At 42.6% G+C, this 23,347-nt stretch overlaps 1 protein-coding gene across 3 annotated transcripts; it reads left to right on the forward strand.

Annotated features, from left to right (window-relative positions):
• The first annotated feature begins 1,895 nt into the window (after positions 1-1,895).
• On the forward strand, positions 1,896-23,173 carry LOC121612898 (solute carrier family 41 member 3-like). 3 transcript variants are annotated; one of them, XM_041946064.1, is made up of 11 exons: positions 1,896-2,008; positions 3,907-4,238; positions 13,001-13,108; positions 13,942-14,013; positions 14,806-14,950; positions 15,843-15,989; positions 16,572-16,716; positions 16,803-16,882; positions 20,390-20,524; positions 22,006-22,154; positions 22,887-23,173. In XM_041946064.1, exons 2-11 carry the CDS (start codon positions 3,927-3,929, stop codon positions 23,058-23,060), a joined length of 1,467 nt encoding a protein of 488 aa, XP_041801998.1. In that variant the 5' UTR covers positions 1,896-2,008; positions 3,907-3,926; the 3' UTR covers positions 23,061-23,173. The 3 variants fall into 3 exon arrangements, with proteins under 3 accessions (XP_041801998.1, XP_041801997.1, XP_041801999.1); XM_041946063.1 differs by lacking the exon at positions 1,896-2,008 and adding an exon at positions 2,724-3,039; XM_041946065.1 differs by lacking the exons at positions 1,896-2,008; positions 3,907-4,238 and adding an exon at positions 8,910-9,104.
• Positions 23,174-23,347: the final 174 nt, after the last annotated feature.

A 23,347-nucleotide genomic window follows, 5' to 3' on the forward strand; every position in this document is an offset into this window, starting at 1 on the left:
ATTAATCAATTCAGAGCATTTTCTAGGGTTGAAGTATGCATGTGGTCAGCTGACTAAATCTCAGAGCATACAGCTTTGTGGGACACAAATGTTGTACCCTCAGTGCTGTTGCATATGCTGCAACAATGAGCACATTTGCATACATATTTGCATGCACATTTCAGCCACTCATGCCAAGTACTGAGTCTGGCAGTTTGGCTGCCCAGCTGCATTCACCACTCTGCTGAATTTAGCGTATCCAACTGAACGCCAGCAAACATAAACAAGGGTGTCAGTTCAATTCAAGCTCCACGTTGATGTCAGATTTTATCATCATCGTTTTTTGTTTTACTTAAAGGTGATACAATCAATATTTCAATATTAACAATGGATGAAATGACTCTGTGTGATGTGATAGCAGTTGCTCACGCTGAAGAATCCATAGAGAATCAGAATCAAGTCTACAGGCCCCCCCAGCTCTGTGGAGCTTTTTAAGCTTTCGGCTCATTGTTTTGGTTTCATGGACCACAAATTTACTGTTTTAGTTCTCTCTTAACACTCTCATCAGCATGGCTTCTGGATGCAGCAGCAAACAGCAGACAAAGTCAGCGATTAGCTGGTGAACATCTTGGAGCGGGTAAAAAGTAATAAATCCTTGTCATAGCCAGGGTAAAGACAAAAAATACAAAAAATGTGGAGAGCCTATATCAATTTACATGAAGAAATTAATTTATTGTACATAATGGATAGAAATACAGGTGGATAAAAGGTGCTACAGAAGGTCCTAAAGTATATTACCTCAGAGGAAGTATCGTACTTACAGAGTTTACACCCATTATAATACAATATAGTATAGAAAAAAAATAGAAAGGAAACCCTGTTTAAATAAATAACAAGGTAAATGTCATTTGACGCTGAATTATATTACAGCAGTTAGGCAGAATGTAGCTTTACCACCACAGTGCAACAGCTGACACAATATATTACACATTACTGGTACAGTTATGAGCTGCAACCAGCAACTGGAGCAGCTACACAACATGTTTCCAGTGTAGGAGTAAAACCATCAGCTCCATGAATGGAAGAGACAAGTGGGGATTTGTATTAAGACACAATCCACTAAAGTATTAACAGCATCACTGTGACATAACCATCAAATCTCACCACATGCGCACAGAGTGGTGTCATATTACAAGCAACAGTAAAAAGATCGTCATGCTGTTGTACGTTACACATGCGGGTCAGTGGAGAACGACTCAGACCTGAGTGATATACAGTAACACACATAAAGTGAACCCAAACACATTGTTCATGGTACTGAAATTCTACTTTCTGTGTTTTAATCACTTTCAAGCTGTCTAGTGAACAGCAGAAAATCTTCAAAAACAAATGAAAGCCATTCATAAATGAATAAACCAACATCAGCTTGATTGATATTCCCTGGAGAGCACACACACACACAAACAAATGTGATTCATGAAAATAAATCAAAGTGGATTTATCTGTATTTGCAAATGAACCCTCAATCTCATTCTGTTTCTCATAAATTATCAAAAGCACACTAAAAATGAGTGGTGTAACACCATCTTTACAGACCAGCTTACATGGATTATAAATCAGGACAGAGCAGTGCGTTTTCTGCTGTGGTGTAAAATGAATTCTTTCTGTGAATGAAAGAGTGAAGGTATCTGTATCTGCCTGCTGCTGTCACCAGCCCACCAGAGATGGAAAGGGACAGGAGGGGGATATCATTATCTGCCAATGCCATGAAATTCAAGATGGTGCCCCATGATGCATGCGCACTGGCTCACACATAGCATACACACACGCACACACATAGTGAGCTTAACACACAAACATACGTTCAAATATGCATGAGCGAACGGAAAGCGGAACATGGACAAAGCCCTAATATAGACAGACATTCACACACATGCACACAGCATAGCAAGCATCCACACAGTTATTCCTGGGATCTTTGGTTCACCTCAGCTGCGCACACACACCCTCACAAGCTCTGGATATAAAGGTAAGGACGATAAAGCAAATCTGAGCTTTAATACAGAAACATGTCTCCACTATGTGTATTCAAGGCTTAATTCAGTTATCTGTAGTTTAAGAAAGACTGTAGTAATGTGCTTTTCAAGCATAAGTTAATGAGTGTACATGGACTTGTGTCTTTATTATTAGCAATGTCTCCCACAGATTTTGTGTGTAATGTCTTCACTAGCTTCACTCATGTTTGCTCTCAGTTATACCTACAGTGGTGTCCCTTGTGGGGTCTGGGGAGTACCAGGAGTTAGGCAAAAAAAAAAAAAAAAAAAAAAAGTCATCATGGGTGCTTTTCACATGTTTTCGTGCCAGTCCTTGTCATTGTAATGATCACACCATCTATAATAATATGATTAGTGTGTTCTGTTTTGGGGTGCTGAGATGTTAAGATTTGGACTGTTGGCTTTCATATCAGATATTTTCTGACATGGCAGAGTGAAAAAAGTGAGCCCATCGTTTACTTCTTAACTAAAATATAGCAGGACTAGCAGCATGAGGGGTTCACTCTTTGCCCCAAACTTTAGCTGCTGCACACGGTCTCTACAGGGGGCGGGGCTACAGATTACTACTATGTTACTCCAGTGTTTGTCCAATCAGAATCCGCCTAGTTGTGTAACCGTGGTTACCAGGGCAGTGATATTATGGTATGTACACATGGCAGCCTCCAATGGAGGAATGTACTGTGTGTCAGCAGAAGATACTTCTATATTTCATTGCTTTCATTCGCCTCTTATGGACCTGCAGATAAACGTAAACATTTTGTGAGGTTTCCGGCACTTTGTCGTCGATATTATGTGTATTAATAGCTTGACTTAGTTCGTGTTTTTGTTTCGGAATGAAGTGACACTCAGTGGATCAACACTCCCATAATGTAAACAAAAGCATGAGGGAACCGTGGCCAATATGCTGCCGCCTGAAACACATCGGCCGTCACCGCCGCGCCTGGACTCCGATATCACAACACAGATTTCGTGTGCAAAGCTCGTCTTTGTGTTCATGCTAGTGAAAGTAAGAGTTCTTGTTATCATTTGCGTTTGAACGCTGCTAAATCAAAGTATCTGTTTTCTGAGAGACGGACTCTGCACGAGTTTAGCACGTTTGTGAAAGCCGGGCAAAGTAAATCGTATAACGTTAGTGTGATTCAGGAATACAGTAATGTGGACAAGAGGATAATTAAGTCTGCCAGTGGGAAGCTGTGGAGAGGCTTTGCAGATGTTCAAAATGAAAATGTAAGGGCTTTGTAATACAGCAATATAAAAGCGGTATAGAGAAAGACTACGTTGGAAATGGAACAGGGGGTTGACAAATGGTCACATAAAATGAAAATCAGATTTTTTTAAATTTTCGGATTGTGTGCTGGGGAGACTTGCTAATGTTTCGAAGCTTTCATTTGCAGCTACTGTTCATTTTACCTCTCATGTCAACATGTTTATGAGCTGTCAAAAGGCAGCAAAAGGTCATCAGTGTTTTCACTGTTCAACCTCATGCCTGGGTTTAACATCAGCGGGTCGTCGTGTGTGCACTTGTTAGCTAGCTACCACTGAAGTTTCACTGTATGAACTAACATTAGCCGAAGCATTTTAAATGCAAGGCTAAAGTTAGCTTTGACGCTACTGCTAGGTAGCTAGACGAACAGCAGAGTAAGGAGAGCTGAATTTTTAGTTTATTACAACAAATAATAAAAAAAGGGTTTAATTTTTTTAACCAACTCAGTAGAGGTTAAAAGAAATTTGTCAAGTGTTGTATTTATTTATTGATATATATATAGTCTTAGCTTTCTGATAACCTTTACTGCTTTGTGTTAGTGTATACTTGTATCAAAGGCTTTTTTTGTACAAATGTGATAAAGCAACATCTGATCCACTTAATCCCCAGATTAAGCCAAGAAAGCCATCATGCCTGGTGAGGATAAACCACCACAACAGACCCGCCAGAGGAAAAAGAACAAAAAGTCCCGCTCCAAGGGCAAGAACCAGGGTGGGAGTCCCAGTACCCGCCTGGGAGGCACCTTAGACGGCCAGGATGACCTCCTCTTACCGCCAGTGCTCCAGCCTCCTCCCAAAAAGCCAGTGGAGGAGAAGCCAAAAGTGCCTGTTGCCAAAGTGGAGGAGGAGTCGTCCCTTGCTATCTGTCTTCAGGTGCTTTTTCCCTACCTGCTGGCAGGGATGGGCATGGTGATGGCTGGCATGGTGCTGGACAGTGTACAGGTGAGTGCACGGTCATGAGGCTGGTTTTGAGACGGTGGAGTGACACATTTCAAGGTTAACTCATGAACTGTGAGTGGGCACACAACACCCAGGCGTTGTCAGCTTGTTATGATTCACCCCGTAGTGATGCTTGGTTTTTGTGATAGTGAGTTGTTTTTGATGTGCTATTTTGCCCAGTTTTTGGTCTTGGACTATAATAAACACAAGTCAGAGGTCTCTGTTCTGATCACGCACACATAGCCCACTTGACCATGACCGGCTTGTTAGACAATGATTGTATTTGAATGATTGATTGAACCTCATACAGACATGAAATGTGCATCCCCTCTAACAAGTGTGGAAACGTTTTGGTTGTCTAGTAGTGGAAGTAAAACAAACGTTATCTCCATTGTTCATTTTTTGAGTACTGTGTTAGCACGCTTTTTGAACAGCCACACTGTTATATCATATTGTCATAAGAAATATGATGTTTGTAAGACTGCATTGGAAGAACATCCTCCAGTTACGTTAAATGTTATGTTTTAGTTTGTCAAACTGATCAAATTTGATATCTAAAATGCAGGTGGAAGTCGATCACAAGCAACCATTGTCAACCAACACTGCTCAACACATTATGATTTTGAGTGTAATTTAGGAAACTGGCACTCACTAGAATGCCTGTCAGTCAATCATAATGCTAATTTGTGGCGAGTAATGTATTTGAATAGTATTTTTTTAAGTTGGACATTTAAAAAAAATCCTCATCTCAGCTTAAATCTATCAAAGGGTTTTTGTATGCCAGCAGACAGCCCTCTGTATTGCTTGCGTTTGTCGAATCGGCAGTCTTTGTCTTTTAATTGATGTGGAGTGGGTACCTGTGTGCACATGTGTGTGGTCCCGTGATGTCTTCATCCTTTGCCAGGCATTCCTGGGATTTGCTCTGCAGTCAGCGGTGTTGAGGGAAATCAGATGTAGTCCTGTCTGCTTCATGATTATCTGGTACCTCTGTCTTCCTCTGTGTTCTCCGCTGATAAACACTTGTCTGTCCTCACTTGGCTTATTCCTTTTACTCCATCTGTTGCTCATCAGTATTTCATCCGCCTACTCCTCTACAGTATCTGTTACCTTGCGTCTGATGGAGGATGATTAGCCATGAGTTTGGCTGAGTGCTGTGTCTTGAAGCACAGGGGACAATCAAAGGACATTGAGAGTAGCTTATCTCAATGGAAAAGAGATGAAGACAAGACAACAACACTATCACCAATTGCTATTATGGCTTGTGGAGGTTGCGGACCTTGTTAAAACAATCATCTTTTGTTGTCATACCTACAATTTATATCTCACATGTTCTATTTTGTATGGGCTTCACCCTCTAAGAGCTGTCGCTATTAGGCTTATATCAGCCTGTATGCGCATTTTCATTCCCACCACTGAACACTGTGCAGTTACCTTTACCAGGCCCTTATGTACAGCAGTGGTTTCCAACCTTATTCCTTCAGGGTCCCCTTTTCTATCATTGAGTAAACTGACGACCCCTGACTAAGTGACAGTTTTCTTGGATATTTCATGTTGGATTTTAAGGCATAACAGTAACATAACAGAGCATCTGATAAACTGTGCAATTAACCCAAATAATGAACACAATACCTACAGGAAGGTATGTTTCTAAGTTTGTGTAGGACAAGCGTTTTGGAATCATTTTGAGCAGATTATTCCTTGTGAATCTTTCTGATTATTTCTATTTAACAATTCTCAGTCTGTATTATGTGTTTTTAAAAACATTGTAGCACCTGTGCCGGCTACAGCCATGGCTGGAGGCATCGCGATTTTGGGTTGTCTGTCCGTCCCTCTGTCTGTCTGTCTGTCTGGAGGTGCGGACGTTTCTCTCATTCTCATGAATGCGATATCTCAGTGGTTGCTTATTAATTTATTAATGCTATATAAAGGATTATGTTATATTACTTCCCCAAACTGAACTGAATTTTCCCTATAGATATTCTACAGGAATACGGAAAAGGGGTTTTCAGCTGTCTTGCCGGTGAACAAAGACAGCTGTGACAGCCAAAAGATGGCTTTGTTCAGAATAGCAGACAATGATGCAGCGTAATCTGGCTCTGAATGTCAAAAACAACAAGATGCTGGCTCCAAGAAGAGGCGCCCTGGAGCAGCAGCTGCAGTTGTACCTCCACATATGCCGACTCCGGTGTCTCTTCCTCCTCCGGCAGCTGCAGCTCAGCGGGCTCCGTGCCACGCAGACATAACCGGCAGCCTGTGAGCACCTGGTCCAACCCTCTGAGCCACCTCATAAACATTGGCGTCAGTGGCGCTGTAGGCAAGCGGGGAACATGTGTCTCAATCCAGCTGAGCAAAGGAAACACAACAGCCCTTTTCAAGGTCAAACACTTTTCCTTGAAGAGCAGTTTCCTCTCATCGAGTCCACTTATGCTCCCACTGACCATTTGTTTTACGGCTTCTTGCATACAGACGTAGGTACCACACATAGGACAGCTGTTCACCAACCCACACGTGCTGACACACACCAACACAGTGCATTAGGCACAGCCCTGTCACTTCCTCACATTTTCCCGAGTAATCCACACTTAAGATATGCGTTACTGACAGTAACGAATTATCACCGACCTCCCACTTGTCAGGGTGAGCACGACCTGTTTCAGACTCAGGATTTGTACACATGGGGCTGAAAAAATAAGCCTGGTGATGTCATCAGGGTTGCCTAGAGAAAAAAAAAAGCTGTTGAGTTGCATTATGGGAGGTGTAGGATCCGACATTTTGACCTCGATTTTGTCCATTCCTTTTTCAACCTGTCTCTTGTGAGTTCCAAACTTTCCAGAAAATAAATGATATATCTGTATTTGAGGCTAATAAGAGACACTGACAGACTGGTACTAAAACACAATTTTAAAGGCAATTAAGACGCAAAAAATCTTTCCTAGTGAAGTGGGAGTCAAATGAATGATTTGATAATAATAAGGAAAATTATTACTTTTACCTCCATTCTAAAAAGGAGGTGGCAGCATCATAGAGTCAGGTTTGCATGCAAGAGAAAAGTGATTTGTAGATATCTGTGACATGAAAAGTGCTCTGAAAGCAATATTTTGATTGAGGGAGGCTTCTTGAAAGTCGGGCAGTGTTTTAGTCACACAGTACAGTACGTGTTTGTTCGGTATTACACTGTAAGGACATACAGCACCAGAACCTCGGCCAGGATCACAGTGCAGATATAGCAGGTGGACCGGAGGTAGAGAGGGATGGAATGGAGGGAGAGAAAGAATGAGTCACGATGTACAGAGAGAGAGAGAGATTAGAAAAAGAAGGATGAGAGAGAGGGAGAAACGCAGCGAGACTGGCCGACGTAGAAAGCGGGATGTCACATGGAAAGAGGGAGGCGGATGAGAGGCAGACACGCAGCAAAAAATAGCAAGAGGGAGAGCGTGAGGCAGTAAGCCGGTCGTTTCCCTCCTGAGTTTCCATGTCGGGCAGCGCAGACAGCCCTGCCTCTTTCTGTGCTACGTCACAGCAGAGCAGAGCGGATGGAGCAGGACTACCCTGATGCTGACAGGAGGAAAGGAGCACTCCAGCCTGCCAGAAGCCGGCTGCTGCGTCTTGTCTGTGAACCTCTTAGATCACTTATTGACAGCACAGAGCTGTTTTTCTTTTCCTCTTTACCCTCACTGTGAGCCCACTAAGATAGAGGAACGAGATTGACAGACACATAAAGGAATTCTGCTGCTTCCAACTCTCAAGACCTTTTGGACTGTTCTTCATCTTCATCCTGCCGCTGTCAATCATTCAGCTGTCATGGCGAGCATTACTTTTATTTTCAGGATACAGCTTTGACTTTACACTGAAGGTCAAGCGGATTTCTCACTGCATCAAATGGAATGAGGACTTAATCCAATAAACTCTAAACTCTATTCAAAAGACTTTGAACTACGTCACATGGATTCTGGGCCAGATCAGAGCATGATCAGGACTCCTTGAAATCTGAACTCTCCGTTGTTAGGTTCATTCTCTTTAACCTGTGTGTGGATGTCAAAGCCATCTTACCTCAACTTAAAAAGGCAGGTTGGTTACAAACAAACCCAGACCTTGACATCAGATGCGGAGCATCTGTGCTGGTAGATGAAGATCATGACCTATGAGTAAGAAACCGTGTTAATGACTGTGCTGACAAATGGATACCTCATCACTGCTGACTCACCACTGGGCCAAAGATGTCATGCTCCATTGCCCTCAAGTTAGAGTTAAAACCTGTAGTTCTGATTTTGCCTGGTGAAAAGGTAATTAATCACAACAAGTGGAAAATTGAGTGACAGTCTCTCACTTGTGTCACTTGATTATAACCTCTCTGTCTTGTTCATTGTTGAGAAAGACTGAAGAAAAGCCTGTCATTTCTTCTGAAGCCTTCAAGAACAGAGCGGCCATGCTTTCTCCAAGAAAGGCCTTAGTGACGACTTACAACATTTGCCCTTGCTCTTTTTAAACCAAGGACAACATTGATTGTTTTTGTTCATCGGCATTCACCCTGCTCACGTCTTGGGACAGGTGAAACTCAAACCAGTTTTATTTGGACATATCAGAGGCTGATTTTTCCTTTACGTTTGGAGAGCAGTCACACCTACCATGGGATAACCGCACTGAACAAAGTGCTTAAGTAACCCCTAATTCAACATGGTGGTGACTCGTCTGGAGCTGGAGCTACGCTACCAGGGCAAGAAATTGCGTGGTGTGACATGGAAGTTGACTCGATCAGAACATGGCTTCCTGCCAGAGAGCTCCTGGCTCATTGCTGCCCAGGTTATAGTGCCGTACCTGGTGTCAGGGCTCGGAATGGTCTCCGCCGGTATTGTTATGGATCTTATACAAGTATGACTATTTGTGGAATTAGTTTTGAGAGATTAATTGACAGACGGATGAATAGAGTGGGTTATTACCTGAAATGTTTTTAGACTTGTGCTACTCCGATAGGCAAGTTTCAGTACTGATACAAAAACAACTCTTTTTCTTACTAAAAATGCAACCATTAATTGCAGGTCTGTAACAGGGCCTCACTCTGATCTAGTATTTTAAATTGCAAACTTGCCACCCGTTGACCTGCACACCCTTACATTCAGCCTGGCTCTGTACTGTATAGGGGACATTACTCACGTCATTGGCAGTGAAAGTTTCATTGGATGTAAATTGTGAGTGCAGTATCGCCCAATATGGACACAAGTAGACCTACAAGAATTTTGGCAAAAAAAAAAAAAATCAGTCTGGTTAAAGAATAATGAAAGAAGAGTATGAATCTGAGCAAGGATGTGATGCCAGCTTCGGCTCCTTGATACTTTCAGTAGTCTACTATCAGTACTGTAGACACATTTATATCAGTACCATTGAGGTGTTGAGGTTTGATATAGAACTTCCCAGCCCCCACAAACAGTTAATCATGGTGGCATGGATGGATGAATGAATAATGTGGATAGATGGATGGCTGTGTACATGAATGTGTGTGACAGATGAATGGGTGATTGATGTATGAAGAATGGATAAACAGTAGAGTGAGAGGCAGAGGTTGACTTTACCTGCTGCTTAGGTAAAAATGGCCTCAGCTGGCATAAGTTTAGTATCCATGTGTGTAAATTAGGGCAGGTTAACATTAGCCCTTTATTAAACATGATCCTCTGATCAGTCTCATCCACCTGTTTTATGACTTGGCCAGCTCTTTGACCACGTAGCATGAGTCTTTTGTTTGTGGTGAGAGTAATGAGAAAACATGATTGATGGTTAAATTTCTGGACAGACGCAGAAATGTTTAATGATTGCACAGCTGGAGGGAAGATGGAGGGCAGTGTTTCCTTACAAACAGACAGATAACTGGATGAATGGATGGAAAAATTGAAGCAGCCACTGTGTGCACAGTAAACCCTGCTTCCCCATTGACAGCGCTGTTTTCTGTTCAACAGATGGAGCCGTTTGTAGTTTCCACCTTTCTGAGCTTTTGAAATCAGATTTGAGGGAAGGAGAGGAGAGCTTTGGGATAAAAGCGAACAGTTGATTTAATAAGTGGTTGAAGGATGAAAGAAAGGAGGCCAGAAAGCGGCAGATGTATAAGAAACTTTGAAGAAAAGAAGTAAATTCTGCATTACAAAAACTACACTGTGTGCAGTATTTCCAATGCTTCTCACATCAGTGTTAGCCTAAAATATAGCTTGAACTGTTCTGAAAATACCTAAATCCACATACTGATGATACACTAATGTCTCTAGTGATGATAAGTATTAATATCAGTAATTATAATGACAATAACTGGAAAAATATTCTGACCATTGTTTTTTCTCCAGAGAGATGTAGCACAGCACCGTGTTCAGCTCTCTTGGCTTTTACCCCGTCACACTGAAGCCACAGCAACAGCATTACAGCAGAAGTGGGCCATGTCCCAAGATAGCCTCCCAACATGACAGCCATCAGCTAGCTCTAGCAGTCCAGAACCTGAGAACGACGTGTATAAATAGACAGACACACACACACACACACATCTGCCATTCACTATACTCTCTATACTGATCGGCTTCTTTAAACCCTATCACCACTTCCCCTTACTAGCTGCAATTCAGGAAGCAGATACTATCTCATTGATTGGTTTTAATTGGTGGGTGGAGCTACAGCGCAAGTGCACAAAAGTTAGGTGTCCAAGGAGGAACTCAAGTCAAAATTATTTGAAAGATATAATTAAATACTTTTTAATGACTGCAGGTGATCAAGAACGCTAATGAGCATGTTTACTTAGCTGGGCCCTTGCCTTTTTTATCATTGTGCCTCACTGTTACAATAAAGAGCCGAAGTGCTAATATCATCTTCATGCTAGCCGAAAAGATACATTTGTAAGCATACAAAAAACAACTGGTCCAGTAATGAGCTAGAACGCTGCAGGCAACAGCCACGAAAGGGCCTTGGTTTGTTATCCCTCCGGGCGTTTGTGCACCCTCAGTGTACGTCCGATAAAGTGTTTGTTTTTTTGTCACTGCCAGACTCAGATCATTATAATAAGTGTCTGACAACATTATGGAAAGGATTCCTACAGAGATAGACCTTTTTGTTAACCAAAAACAGACATTGTAACACTTTTGCCACAGCCACCAGACTCCGTTTACAGAAACAGTATTTTTATCATCTCAAAACTCAAAATTAACTCACTAAAACCTTCTTGGTTCGTCTTTCACTGTTCTTACAATCACCATCAAATCTGGCTTTGGTGAAATAAACACTGAATCGAGACAGGAGAGAGAGGGGCACACATCAGAGAGGCAGCCGGGGAAACAGCATGTCGAGGCAGAGTATTTTCACATCTGACTCTTTCAGTTCAGTTCAATTCATCCTCACAATAATTTAATCGGACATCATGACTAAAAGCCTTAAATATGTCGACCTTAAACAGATTTTCCTGATAAAAAACAGAAATCCCAGATAATGGAAACCCTGCTCCCAGTCAGCACTGATGAAGTAACAGGTAGCTGTGATGCAGCTTTTGTTTGTGAGGGCTGTGCAGCAGTCAGGGGTCAGAGCGAGCTTGTCTGCACTGGCTGCTTCACTTTTAGCTCGTTCTTCTTCTCCTCAAAGTGTTTTTCAGTGCATTAAGTCACAGTAGCTCGTGATGCCGTAACGCAGTCAGACTCAAGGTGCCGAACTAGCTTGATTAAACGTGGCATTCACACTCTCAGCTGAGCAGGCTAGCCAAGAGGCATATCTAGTTAGCTGTATTCCTTCCCTTATTAATTGTGTTCCACTCTGAAGGCAGCTGTGCTTGCTGCATCGATTAATCTTGTCAAGTTCGTACAAGGACACATTTATTGAAAAAACAAAACAGCATAGACTTTAAATTCTACAACCCCAATCCCAAAAAAGATGGGACGCTGTGTAAAACAGATAAAAACAAAATGCAAGCAGCTTCACAAAGTGTTCCTGAGCCCATGTAGCGACATCCTTTATACAGTCATGTGTTCATTAAGTGGTGAACCTCGCTCCGTCCTTGTGAACGACTGAGCCTTCCCAGGATGCTCCTTTCATACCCAATCATTGTATTTTGTGCACAGGCTTGCTGGCCAAGCTTATATAGTCCAATTCTGTCACTGCTCCACCAGCATTCCTTCATTACGTCTATTTAAGGTTAACTAATTCAGTGATGATATTTGTGCCTCCAGGACATTTTCTCCGCTGAGAAATGTTTTTATGTCAATACTTTTTATCCGAATCTTTTTCCTTCCCATTCCCTCTTACTTTCTTCCATTTCTGGCCTGTCAGTCCCACCTCTCATCTTTAATTCCCTCGCTGCCTTCCCCTGCTCCACATCACTCCGCTCTTGGCAGCTGCGTTGTTCCTTTATATGTGCATCTATTTAAAGATCTAAACCGTCTTGGTCCTGCCAACTCTGGTTGTAGTCAGAAAATATGAGGCACACTCTGTGAACTGTGTTTCTTCTAAACCCACTGAACCTGTGCAGTATGGCGAGGCGTAACACGATGCTCAGAGATGTGGAAACAGGAAAAGTAGGCTACTGGGTTAGTTGAGAAAATGCAATGGGCTTATTTAACTGCATCAGTTAGGCACAAGGTTCAGAGGGTTCATCTGTGGAGGTGAAGATGGCACTGATGGCTTTGTTGGTTTTTTAGATTTGCAATATGTCAATATAAGATGGAAAGAAAAGAAAAAGAAAGAGTTGTCATTTATATGTGTTTTGTGTGTTTTTTTTGTAATGTATCTCATTTCCAATGTGTGTGTTCCAGCACTGGGAGGTGTTCAAAGTAATAACAGAGGTGTTCATCCTGGTACCTGCTCTGGTTGGACTCAAAGGAAACCTGGAGATGACCCTGGCCGCGCGCCTCTCCACTGCTGTAAGACTGGCTGGGCGTCAGATGTAATGTCATATTTGGTTCAGAACTTGTCATCAAGCTGTTAAATAACAGACTTATATTTACCACCTTGCACCGCTTTTATCTTGTACATATGGAGTGTTAAAAATATACTCACTGGGTACATGTACCTGACAAATAGGATGTAGGGAATAAAATGGGTAACTACTTTGTGTTGTATTACACTGTAAGTGTTTTTATTTTTCTTCCTGAGTATCAAGGGTACAGTAATGCTGTTACTGTGTAACAAGACAGGAAACCCGGAGGTTGATGGGGGAGTGACACTGCAGACACTGGAGTACTTATTAACATACATGTTGCTGTGAAACAAAAGATTCAGCTAATACAGCTGTAAAGTAGTTGTAGTGTCTTTGTTTTCAAAAAAAAAATATTGAAAACCAGTAATGATGTTTAGGGGTCCAATGTAAGGATGCATCTGACGATTGAAAATGAGATGAAGCTACTGCTACTACTCGTATCCTGTTATTATTTAATGTGTACTGGGTAATTTAAAAGTACTTGCAGTGTAATTTATTACTAGGTCTTTTTGTAATTGCTGATATATTACTGCCTTATTCCCTGCACTCCTTCCTTGTACCTACCAGTACGTACCTCGTGGCCACACCTCAGGTTGTAAAAGGAACATTTTTCCTTTTCCTGGTGGAGTTTCAGTGGTTTCAGTCTTAAACAACCACTTATAACACACTACATCAACATGTAATTGCAACACTTCATTTTGTCAAACAAACTGATTGAATTTTCCTTTTCCCCCCACATCAGAATTAAAATGACTGGTGGTATCTCCATGTTTTTAGGCTAACACGGGCCAAATGGACGACCCTGATAAACAGTGGACCATGGTGTGCAGCAATCTGGCACTTATACAGGTAACATACTATGCTGTCATAGCTTACTGTGTTCAGTTTTGTTAAACATTAGAAAATACCCATTGAGATCCTTTGCATAGGTATTTGTGGTGCCCTTTGGCCTAATGCATTGTGTGTTTATTGCCATGCAGTAAGTGTTATACATAGTATACGTGTAGCCATGTAGTGCATGGAGTCAGTGGAGTATACTGCCCAAATAACTCCAAAGACGTTCCAAGTGACAACTTTATATAATTGTTTATTATTTAAATAAGCTAGACTATATTCAAATGTTAATTTTAGACCCCCGGTGCTAATTAGAAATATATTAAAAGGTGAAATGCTTTGTATTCTGTGGTGTCTCACAAGTTTGTTTCCAAAAAAGGTAATAATGGAACTGAATGTATCCCAGCGCTGGTTTATCAGGCTCCATGTTTGTGAGATGAAATGATGTTCAGTCATAACTGATGCAACATTTGAGTTGTACCAGGAGAAGAACAACAGGAACATATTGCACACATCAGAATCATCACACATACAGTAGTATCACTGGAGCCTAAACAAGGAATCCATTAGTTGATCAACAGTAAATCAGTCATTTTTCAAGTAGGAACCAAACCTCCTGCTTTCCTTTGTTTTGTATCAATATAAAAACTGAACATCTTTGGGCTTTGGACTGTTGAACAGTTTAATTGAGAAAACTACATCAAATTAACCAGTAATCAAAGTAATTGTTAGTTGCAGCCTTACGTAAATGTCACTGTACTGCATGTCACATTGAAGGTTTTGATAATGTCTCTTGATTTCCTGCAGGTTCAGGCAACAGTGGTGGGCTTCCTCGCAGCAGTAGCAGCAGTGTGCTTAGGGGCCATTTCTAGAGGGGGGGTAGAACTGGACCAGGCAGCTGTTCTCTGTGCCAGCAGCATCACCACCGCCTTTGTAGCTGCTCTGTCCTTAGGTAAGTAACCAGGGATGCTTTTCTTGTTCTGCATTAAGAGGATGCACTCATGTGTTTCTCAAAGTGGTGAACCTCGCTCCGTCCTTGCTCATGAACGACTGAGCCTTTCGAGGACACCCCTTTCACACTTGGTAATGTTCCAAACAGGGGTTTTTGGAGCGTTCCACAACTTTCATACTGAAACTGTTGAGAAAGCATAGCCTTTGTAATATAGTATACAACTGACCATCTTTCCGATGCCTCCAATCATTATGGTAACCTACAGTCTCCTGGCTCCAGCATCATATTTATTACACAGACATGAGTGCTATCAGTCTTCTCATCTAACTCTCAGCAGCAGAGGAAGTAATTTCCGAAATGTTGCACTAATCCTTCAGTTGAAAGTAGAAGGAACATGTATCTTCTGTTTATGTATTTTTTACTCACAATGTTAAGCCAGAGACTATCAGTCTGTCCACGTGACCATACTGATTTAGCAGGTTTTTCACATATCCCCACATCACCCTTTCCCCTCATGTACCAACTGCATAATCCATAATTTATCCTCACCATAAATGTTCTAGCGTCTAGCTGGCTTGAAGGAGGGAAGTGAATAGCCCTGGTTATCTCAGCGGGGTGTAACATCTTTCCAGATTTCCTCTCCTCACTCTGACATCTTTAATATTTCTCTATAAATCAGTTGTCTTAGTTTGCTCGGGTCTAACTGCAGCTCTGATGAAAGCTCTCTCACAGAACACACTGAATTATTTATTTCCGCATACATTTTGTCCTTGTCAGTCACTGTGGTTTACAGCGATAACTATTTCTCCAATGTCTTATTTTCTGTTTCTGTCCTTTCAGACTAACTCTATTGTCCCGTTTCTGTCTTCACTCTCGACTCTGTCTGCGACAGGCCTGGTGATGATTGGTGTGATCATCGGCTCCAGGAAGGTGGGGATCAACCCTGACAACGTGGCCACCCCCATCGCTGCCAGTCTGGGTGATTTGATCACCCTGTCCCTGCTGGCCGGGGTCAGCAGCACTCTCTATGAATATATGGGTGAGGAAATACAATAACGCTGGAGGTGGAGTCGTGAGGCAGATGAGATTGAGATCTGATTTATGAGTGCCTCCTGGTCGACTTAAGCACCTGCTGACGATGAAGTCACATCAGATGTTTTCTCTCAATCAGACAAATCTTTGAATGTTTGTTATTTAGTAATAAGAACAATGTTATAATATGATTTTATGACTGATATGAAGTCAAATGAGAGGGAACATCATGTTGATAACAAGAACACAAGATGGCAGCAGAAGTCATGTTTATTTCCTCAGACAGCTCGTCGTGGTGTGTGCATGCACTGAAGTATAGCAGTGCAGCTTGCTTGCATGTGTGCATTCATACTGTATCTCCTGTATTCACAGCACCTCCCTGTGTTTATTGTTTTCAAGCTTTGTAAGGGGCCTGCCCCTCATCTCTGGGTGCATCCTGCTTGCGTGTGTACTTTATAGTCCAGTGTAGGATAAAACCCAGGGTTAATCACCTTTTTTTAACTTGACATAAATGTGCGTGCGTGTATGTAGAATATACAAGGTTCTCTGTTTATTTCTTCGCCTCCTCATGCCTGTTCTTGTCCGGCAGATATATGGTACCTGTCCCCTCTGGTGTGTCTGGTCTTCCTGGCTCTGATTCCACTCTGGGTGGTGGTGGCCCGACAGAGCCCACAAATCAGAGAGGTTCTCCGCTCAGGGTGGCAGCCTGTCATCGTAGCCATGTCCATTAGCAGGTACGCACTCAAACACTTTTAATGATTTTTTATGTGATTAATGATTAGCATGTGGCGTTGATTCCCTCTCTGTTTGTGATTTCTAGTTTCGGAGGCCTTATACTGGACAAGACAGTGAGTGATCCCAACTTTGAGGGCATGGCTGTCTTCACGCCCGTCATTAATGGTAAGCTAAATGATGCCCCAAGGAGTCATCAAACTGTGAGCTTAACAAGCGTTTTAGCTGTTTATCGGATGTATTTGTCCAAAATGACAATTCAGAAACACTTGCATCACTACAAATAGACCATGAAGGCTCTGCTGTTAGTGTGCTGCCTGTCTCAGCAGAGCCAACCCACAAACAAACACTTATCACTGATATGTAGAGAGCCTGTAACGGACACTGCTAGAGATGTAACTACAACTGTATTGATTTTGACATATTTATGTAAAAAAGGAGCGAATGCAGTCGGGGGGTGAAGTGGAAGGCAGCAGAGGCAGTCGCTAGCAGGAAGAAAAACATGAAATATACTGTACTGTACTGTGCAGTTGATGTGATAACAACAGTCATTTCAGTCAGATACACTTGGTGTCAAACCTGTTGCTGTCTCCAAAGTTATTTTGAGGCACAGGTTGTGCTCTTTGGTGCTTCCTGTGTCAATCTGTGCACTGAGTCGACAGCACAGTCCGGCTGTCAGAACAGAGTAGTAATGCTTCTCACTCAGATTTCACCGAGATTTGTTGCTGAGTGCATGACTAACCCCCAACAACATACCTCGACTTCATCAAGTGACTTTTTTTGATTGATTTTCTTCCTTCCATGCAGCCACTGGCACCGGATAGTTTTCTTTTTTTCCACCTTGAACTGAAGACTATGAATCTCAGGCATTTGGTGCCTGCACAGTTGTTGATACTTACATACCAAAAAAAGTATTATGGTACGATTGCAAGCCCTAGCAGGCAGAGGAGCCTGAAACTGATGACCTATCTCAACCAATTTTCTTCTTCTTCTTTTTCTGTAATTGATTGGAATTACCGTTGTGAAATGAACTGAAACTAGTGGTTGTCTGGAAGGAAGTCTGAAATCATATGTGATACTTTGGAAAATGTTGGGCTTCTAATATTAGAATATGCATGATTTACAGTTAATGGGCTAAAACATGCAGAGCTGCCAAAATGTCCTATAAATGAAGCCTTAAAACCGCTGGAACGTTTTCAGAAGCACCAGCTATTTGGGATGCACCAAGGCCATCCTGTGGAGCATCGAAATGCTTTAATGAGTCGCTCTCATATTACATTTTTTACCATCTCAAAAGGAGAAGCGCAAAGCAGTTACACAGTTTTCTATAATGTATGAGTTGCATTAACAGAACATACAAATCCACCTTATACACTCTTTGATGTACCAGTTTAAGGACCATTCGCTAATCTCCTCCCCCCTCCTTCTCCACATGCCCAAGTGGTGTCTAGGGGACTGTAGGAAGAGTGACACGCTGGCTGCAGATGATCCGGCTAGCTAGCTAGCTTACTACCTGCAGTAGTAGTGAGCTAAAGAGTTACCTCCACTTCCGAACAGCATGTCACACTCTCACTCACACTGTACTGGTGTAGTGACGGCAAATCCACTGCGTAGCATCAACGTATAGACTAACCTCAGCAACTGTGTCCTGCTGTTGATCAAGGACACATTGATACAAGTCTGATCTTACATTTTTCCTTCATAGTTATAATAACAGAACTAATTAGCTCTACATCGCAGTTAAAGAAGGACGCTGTTTTGCTGTCTGCATGGATCATCAGCCCGTGAGGATGCTCACTTTTTCAAGGTGCAAGATTCATTTACCTGTTACTTTGTGCTGCACAAGAGAAACAGTTTTTTATCGTGGAGGATGAGTTGAGCAGTGTTACAGCTTAAGGACAGAAGGTGCTCTGTAGTCTGGTGATGTGGCAGATGGCAGCAGGGTGAACCGGCTGTGGCTTTGGTATCTTTTGTGCTCTGCGCAGGCACATGGGACATTTAGCATCAGCCATCAAGTGCATATCCAAGAACGCCTTTCTGGGGAATCTCAGAAATCTCGGATGTGTCAACAGTGACTTGCATTTCAGCCTCAAGCGAAAGAAGCTAGTTCATCCCTCTCTGTTAGCGAGTCACGACTAGACCTAAATGGAGGGACAGAAAATGAGGAGAGAAGACATTCTGCAGTGTGTTGCTGACCTATGTCAGTTTCATCTGACTTTTAGGATTTGCACGCAGCTCTTTTCTCCGTTAGGAAGTCCACATCAGCTGTCTGATGGTTCGTAGCTACTTTATGCACATAGAAAAGTGATTTTCACCCCATAATGCTGTTTAAGAATGATGAAAAATGCACTGAGACAGAGAGAAGTGGAGGCAAAAAAAGAAGCAGCCTTCAGAATGAGTGGTTTGGCTGTGAAATGACGCATGCAGTAAAGGGGAGAAGTCGATATAAACCACTAATGGAGCACACCCAGTGTCCTGGCACAGCTGACGGGGCCTTTAATAACCATCGACTCTAACCGTCACTGTTTCTCATTTTGTCTCTGCCCATCTTCCTGCTGTTTCACAATCTCCCTCTCTTTCTCTGTCTTTGCACCTCTCTGCTAAATCCTGAATTGACCAATCTGGTTTGAATTTCCCTTTTTCCCTCACCAGTATTATGATTAACCAAATGTTCCCTTTCCAGCCCACAAAAGAACATCTGTGCTGATTTTTTGGGGTAAACACTTGGAAAGGTGTTTGATGTAAGTGAATTAGCCACAGATATCCACGCTGATGACATAATTAAAGTGGAGTTTCAGGAAACCGGTGGGATCTGGTCGTTGTTTTGCATACGGCTTTGAAGAAGTGGAAAACCTCACACCAGAATGAGAGGATCAGATCTTATCTTCTATCTCTCATGTTTAAACCTGGTGAGCTCTTTTGTTGCCTTGAAGCACGGCACATCTGGGACAGGTTTATAAATCTGCATGTGACGTATCAAACGGATCTGACATCTTGACACAAAGTCAGTCAGAGAAACAAGTTATCTATCAGATTTTCAGGAAAGGCACGTGATGGTTTTTGTACAACCGGAGTCACATTTCATCGTCGGAACCATACGGCTGCATGAGGATGATCTGCTCTCCATACGCATGTGTTGCTGCTGTCGTGTCTGAGGGGTATCGGGTGGAGCTTTTGTTTGTGTTCATCTTATTTTATTATTATTATTATTTTTTTAAATCCTGTGACTCCGCTGGTCAGATTTTAGCCTGTGTGGCTTAATAAGATGGACCCCGTCTCTGTAAACCCCGGCCGGATCACGGCTGAGCCAAGCCTGCGTCATTGCTTGGCGTAATTTGTGTGCAGACCACGATGAAAGAGATGAAGCGTAACTGATCCTGAAGCTGTGGTGGGAAAGACATTTCTGTTTCAGTTGATTATCAGGATTGAGTCGTGAAGTTTGATCAGCTTTTCAAATCAGTCTGTGTGGGAAAACAGTAACTGTCTGTGCTGATGGGCCAGTTTTTTAAAAAAAACACACATAGTAAATTGTGATTTTTTATTTATTTATTTTTGGTAAAAATTAAGTTGCAACCAGCAGATTAAAGCAGTTGCTCTGCCATCATTCATTCATATATTCACTCATTAACTCACGCACCAGTCAGTCTGTCCTCTGTCTTCCCTTCCCCTGCATAGGAGTGGGTGGTAACTTGGTGGCCATCCAGGCCAGCAGGATCTCGACCTACCTGCACTTCTGGACCATCCCAGGGGTGCTGCCCTACAAGATGCGGCAGCACTGGCCCAATCCTTGCATCACCTTCTTCTCCTCAGGTAACACTGCAACGCTAAAGGCATACCTCAGCATCTCTACACATAAAACATTAGATATTCACCCAGGGCGACTTACAGTGAGAGCGACTGTCAGACATAAAGCAGGTGTTGAAAGCAACCAACCTTTCCAAAGAGTATCAGTTACTGCTGCATTGCACACTCTTAATTTATTCACATCCTGCTCCATGTTAGAGTATCTCTTTAAAGCTGCACTAATAAGTTTTTCTATTTTAACAATGGATCAGATGACTGTGTATAATTTGAAAAGGGGCACACCCACAGAAGCTGATCACCTGACTGTGCAGCTCCCCTCAGCACTGTGGAGCTTTTTAGTGTCTTTCAGCTCATTACTGTGTGTGGAAGCCTGCTGGGAACCATAGTAAAATGAACACGATGTGGGTGTAGTTGCAGCATCTGAATTACTATTACATTATTCTCAGGCTTGCCAGAATTCTTGGATTGTGCCACTGCTGCTGGCCTTCGGTGCAGCTGTTAACTGTGGGAAACACTGGGAGTAATGTGCTGACTGGAACAGGAGAGCAACACTGTGGCTGCACAACACTGATCCAGTCGCAGCTATGACGCACCAGCTAGTTCAGCCCCACCTGTAAGAAAAGACAGTAGAACAAAATACTCTCTTTATAGTTTTTTATTCTCTCAGGGTCAAATTTTGGTTTGATAATGTTTCCTGATTTTAAGGAGTAAATGAATAGACCCCAGATCTGCTCTTATTGCAGCAGTGACAGTCTACTTCTTATATGGACTGATATCAAGTAATTTATTTTCATACTAATGAAGAACAAGAACTCATAAACAACAGTACAGGAATAAAACATGGTGAACTTATTTATATTATTATAGGCTTTACAAAGTTCACAGACATCAAGCTAGGCTGTTAGGCTAAGTTACAGGCTTAATTACTCGCCCTGGTAATTGTGAACTCCTGTTTGCTGTTGGGTGAAAGTGAAAGTGCGTTGTTGACGTTGACTCGTGGTAAACTTGATACCACAGTTGATAGCGTAGGGACAGCATCAAACCGAAGTAAGTCAGCAGACACAACACAGAGGCAGTGACGTTGTAACTGAAGACCCGCCTTGATGAGAAGAGAGATTGCATTTTCATTTTGTCCACTTCAGAGCGTGATGTAAATGTAAATGCAGTAACCTGGGGGAACTGTTTCTATTAGTGCCCTTGAGTTTTGTCCACTGTAGAGCAGGTTAATCGAAACCAGGATAAGGGCTTATCCACATTTCTGAAACCAGGACATTATGTTTACATCTGCAACACATGACCGGGATAGTCCAGAAATCTGGGATAGTGGTGCACATGTAAACACAGTGTGAAACTTCTGAAAGCTGGACGGTCAGCACACAGGGCTGAGTTAACAGCGGGGAACATTAATGTATAAAGTGATCATGCTACTACGACACAGAAGCCTGCCTGTTTACCAAATTGAATGAAGTGTTGTTTGTGTCGCCCAGGGGTGAACTCCAAGTCAGCGCGGGTGCTTCTGATGCTGGTTGTCCCCGGTCACCTGGTCTTCCTCTACGCCATCTCTCTGCTGCAGGGAGAGGAGGCGCCCATCTCCGTAGCCTTCACCATCTGCTACCTGTGTGCTGCTCTGCTGCAGGTAAGCAGGTTGATATTAGCTGCATTTGATTCTGAATGGTTTCTCATGAACTCAGTGGCCCTTCAGAGTGTCATGTGAAACTTCAGGGCCAGCTGAAGTTTCGCATGACACTCTGATACAAACTGTGGAAACCAGTCACCAGAGGTAAGTCTTTGTACAGTCTGGTGAAAATGGCTGCCGCCAGCTGTTACCTACCTGTGAAATGATCTGTGCCAGATGTTGGTGTTTCAGCAGCTCGGTGAGACAAAGATCTGTTCCAGGACAGAACCGAAAGCACGCTGCAGTCCTGCCACGGTCACCTTTCTGACCTCCTCAGTATTTATGTCATCTCAGCTGTCCTGTGGTGCCAGGTCACTGATCGTCTGGCAATCTCCATCAGCTACTGGAGGCTCAAATAAGTCTCAGATTTATTATCTGCCTGAGTCCAGAAGGGCTGACTAGACCTTGAATGATTTCACTGCTTGGAATATCAGTGACCTGGCTGATATGATACAAAAACACACAAAACATGAGCAGGTGCAGGGAGAGGCACTCTGACACTTACCTGTTATGAGCAGCTGGGGTGCTTTAGTTTTGAATGGCTTGTAAACTGGATGTTATTAAACACTATTACTACTAATAATATAGAAGTGGATATTGTTGCAATATCTCCCCATTATATCCACATTTTGTTTTTTTTGTTTTTTTTTCTCTAATCACGTCTTCTTCAGCTCAGTTTTCTTCTCCCTGCAGGTGGCCATCCTCCTTTACTTTGCCGACCTCATCATCCGTGTGATGTGGAGACGGAGTCTCGACCCTGACAACTTCTCCATCCCCTACCTGACCGCCCTGGGGGACCTGCTGGGCACTGGCTTTCTGGCCCTCTGTTTCCGCTGCGTCTCACTGGTTCAGGGCCTGGGTCTCTGAATTTTTCCTCTTTACCACTAAACTCTCAGCCAGCCACTGTCTTGTTGCAGCAGTTTTGTTACATTTGCTCAGAGATGCTTTTGATGGGACAATAAAGCATTTTCTGATGGTTATCACCAAGGAATCTGTCTTTGGAGCAAGTTTAAACCTTTACATTGACAGAGAGACAGCACAGGTGACATCCATCCATCTGGGTGAGGGGTTAGCTGTCAGCCAATACAATTCTTTTATTTGAGGGCAAAAGACATAAAAGGCAAACATATTCAAATGTTTTTATTCTCCGTCCT

The sequence above is a fragment of the Chelmon rostratus genome, chromosome 10 (genome assembly GCF_017976325.1).
Source record: "Chelmon rostratus isolate fCheRos1 chromosome 10, fCheRos1.pri, whole genome shotgun sequence".
Taxonomy (NCBI): domain Eukaryota; kingdom Metazoa; phylum Chordata; class Actinopteri; order Chaetodontiformes; family Chaetodontidae; genus Chelmon; species Chelmon rostratus.